The 1089-nt window shown below is 61.6% G+C and overlaps 1 protein-coding gene across 1 annotated transcript in view; it reads left to right on the top strand.

Moving 5' to 3' along the window:
* ASXL1 (additional sex combs like transcriptional regulator 1) overlaps window positions 1-1089 on the top strand; it is a gene marked incomplete at its 3' end in the record, with an annotated part of 11226 nt that overhangs the window by 9557 nt on the left and 580 nt on the right. Inside the window, 1 exon segment of the mRNA XM_010133415.1 lies at window positions 16-1074. Coding sequence (XP_010131717.1) covers window positions 16-1074 — 1059 coding nt within the window.

Raw genomic sequence — 1089 nt, 5'->3', positions numbered from 1 at the left:
GACGGCGAAGACGAGTGGCAGAGTACGCACAGCGAAACCACCGACACGGCCTCAGATTTTGAAGCTGACGTGGCCGATGAGAGCACCGGAGCGGGGCAGGACGCGTGTTTCACGAGCGCCAGCTGCAGGGAGGCAGCTGGGGAAGACAACTCCTGTCACAGCAGTGCCGAGAGGGGTGACAAGAGTAGATCGAAGTCGTCCGTGGACACAGACAGTCTGTCCTACGTCACGGACTTCCCCGCGGCTGCGGCGAGGAGTGCTGCACTGCTGCCTCCAGGACGGGGACCGTACACGTCATCGCCCCAGAGAGCCGCGCGGCCGGCGGCTCCTGCGCGGCTTGTGTCCTCTGTGGAAACCAACAGCCCTTTGGTGATGCAGCTGCTTAAGGGGAACCTTCTGCTGGAGGAAGCCCTTCCAGGATCTGGCACCGGCATCAGGCTGGGAGTTACAGAGCTGCCACTGGACAAGCTGCCGGAGAGCCGCTCCCTGCAGATGGAGAGGGGTGGCAGTGGCTATGTTGGCAAAGAATCTTCTCCAGATGTAGGAACAAAGACGAGTGCCCTGAGCAGGAGTGATGACCTCCTCCACTCGACGAGATCTTCCGCAGATCCCCAGGAGAAGGTCGGCTCAGGGGCGGCGCTGCCTGTGGCGGAGGAGGATCAGTCTCTTCCAGAAAAACATTCCAAAGCTGGCTCGACTTCAGGCTGCCAAGACCAGCTGGCCCGTGTGGCAAATGCCTCTCAGAAGCCTGAAGACATGGGCCCTCGGGAAAGAACATTCTTGTCCTGTAGCTTTGAGGAGCAGCAGGAGTTGCCCGAGGTCCGTCGGGTGCCACAGCACAACCCGCTAACGAGCGCCACCACAAACAAAAGCCCAGAGATGCCGAACGCCCCTACGGAGCCCCGGTTTTTACCTCCGGCTGTAACACCTCTTGGTCCAGATCAGACGAGGGGGACGTCGGCCAGTAAGGATTACGCTGGAGCTCAAGGCAAAAAGCTCTTTGGTTCTGGTTTCCCGTGCAACCCCGGCGTGCGACTGCACCCCGCCAGGGCTCTGGACCCGCCTTCAGCCGCGGCAGCCCCCTCCCCC

This window comes from Buceros rhinoceros, unplaced genomic scaffold (assembly GCF_000710305.1).
Source record: "Buceros rhinoceros silvestris isolate BGI_N320 unplaced genomic scaffold, ASM71030v1 scaffold21003, whole genome shotgun sequence".
Taxonomy (NCBI): Eukaryota; Metazoa; Chordata; class Aves; order Bucerotiformes; family Bucerotidae; genus Buceros; species Buceros rhinoceros.
This window is presented reverse-complemented; position numbering and strand designations above follow the sequence as displayed.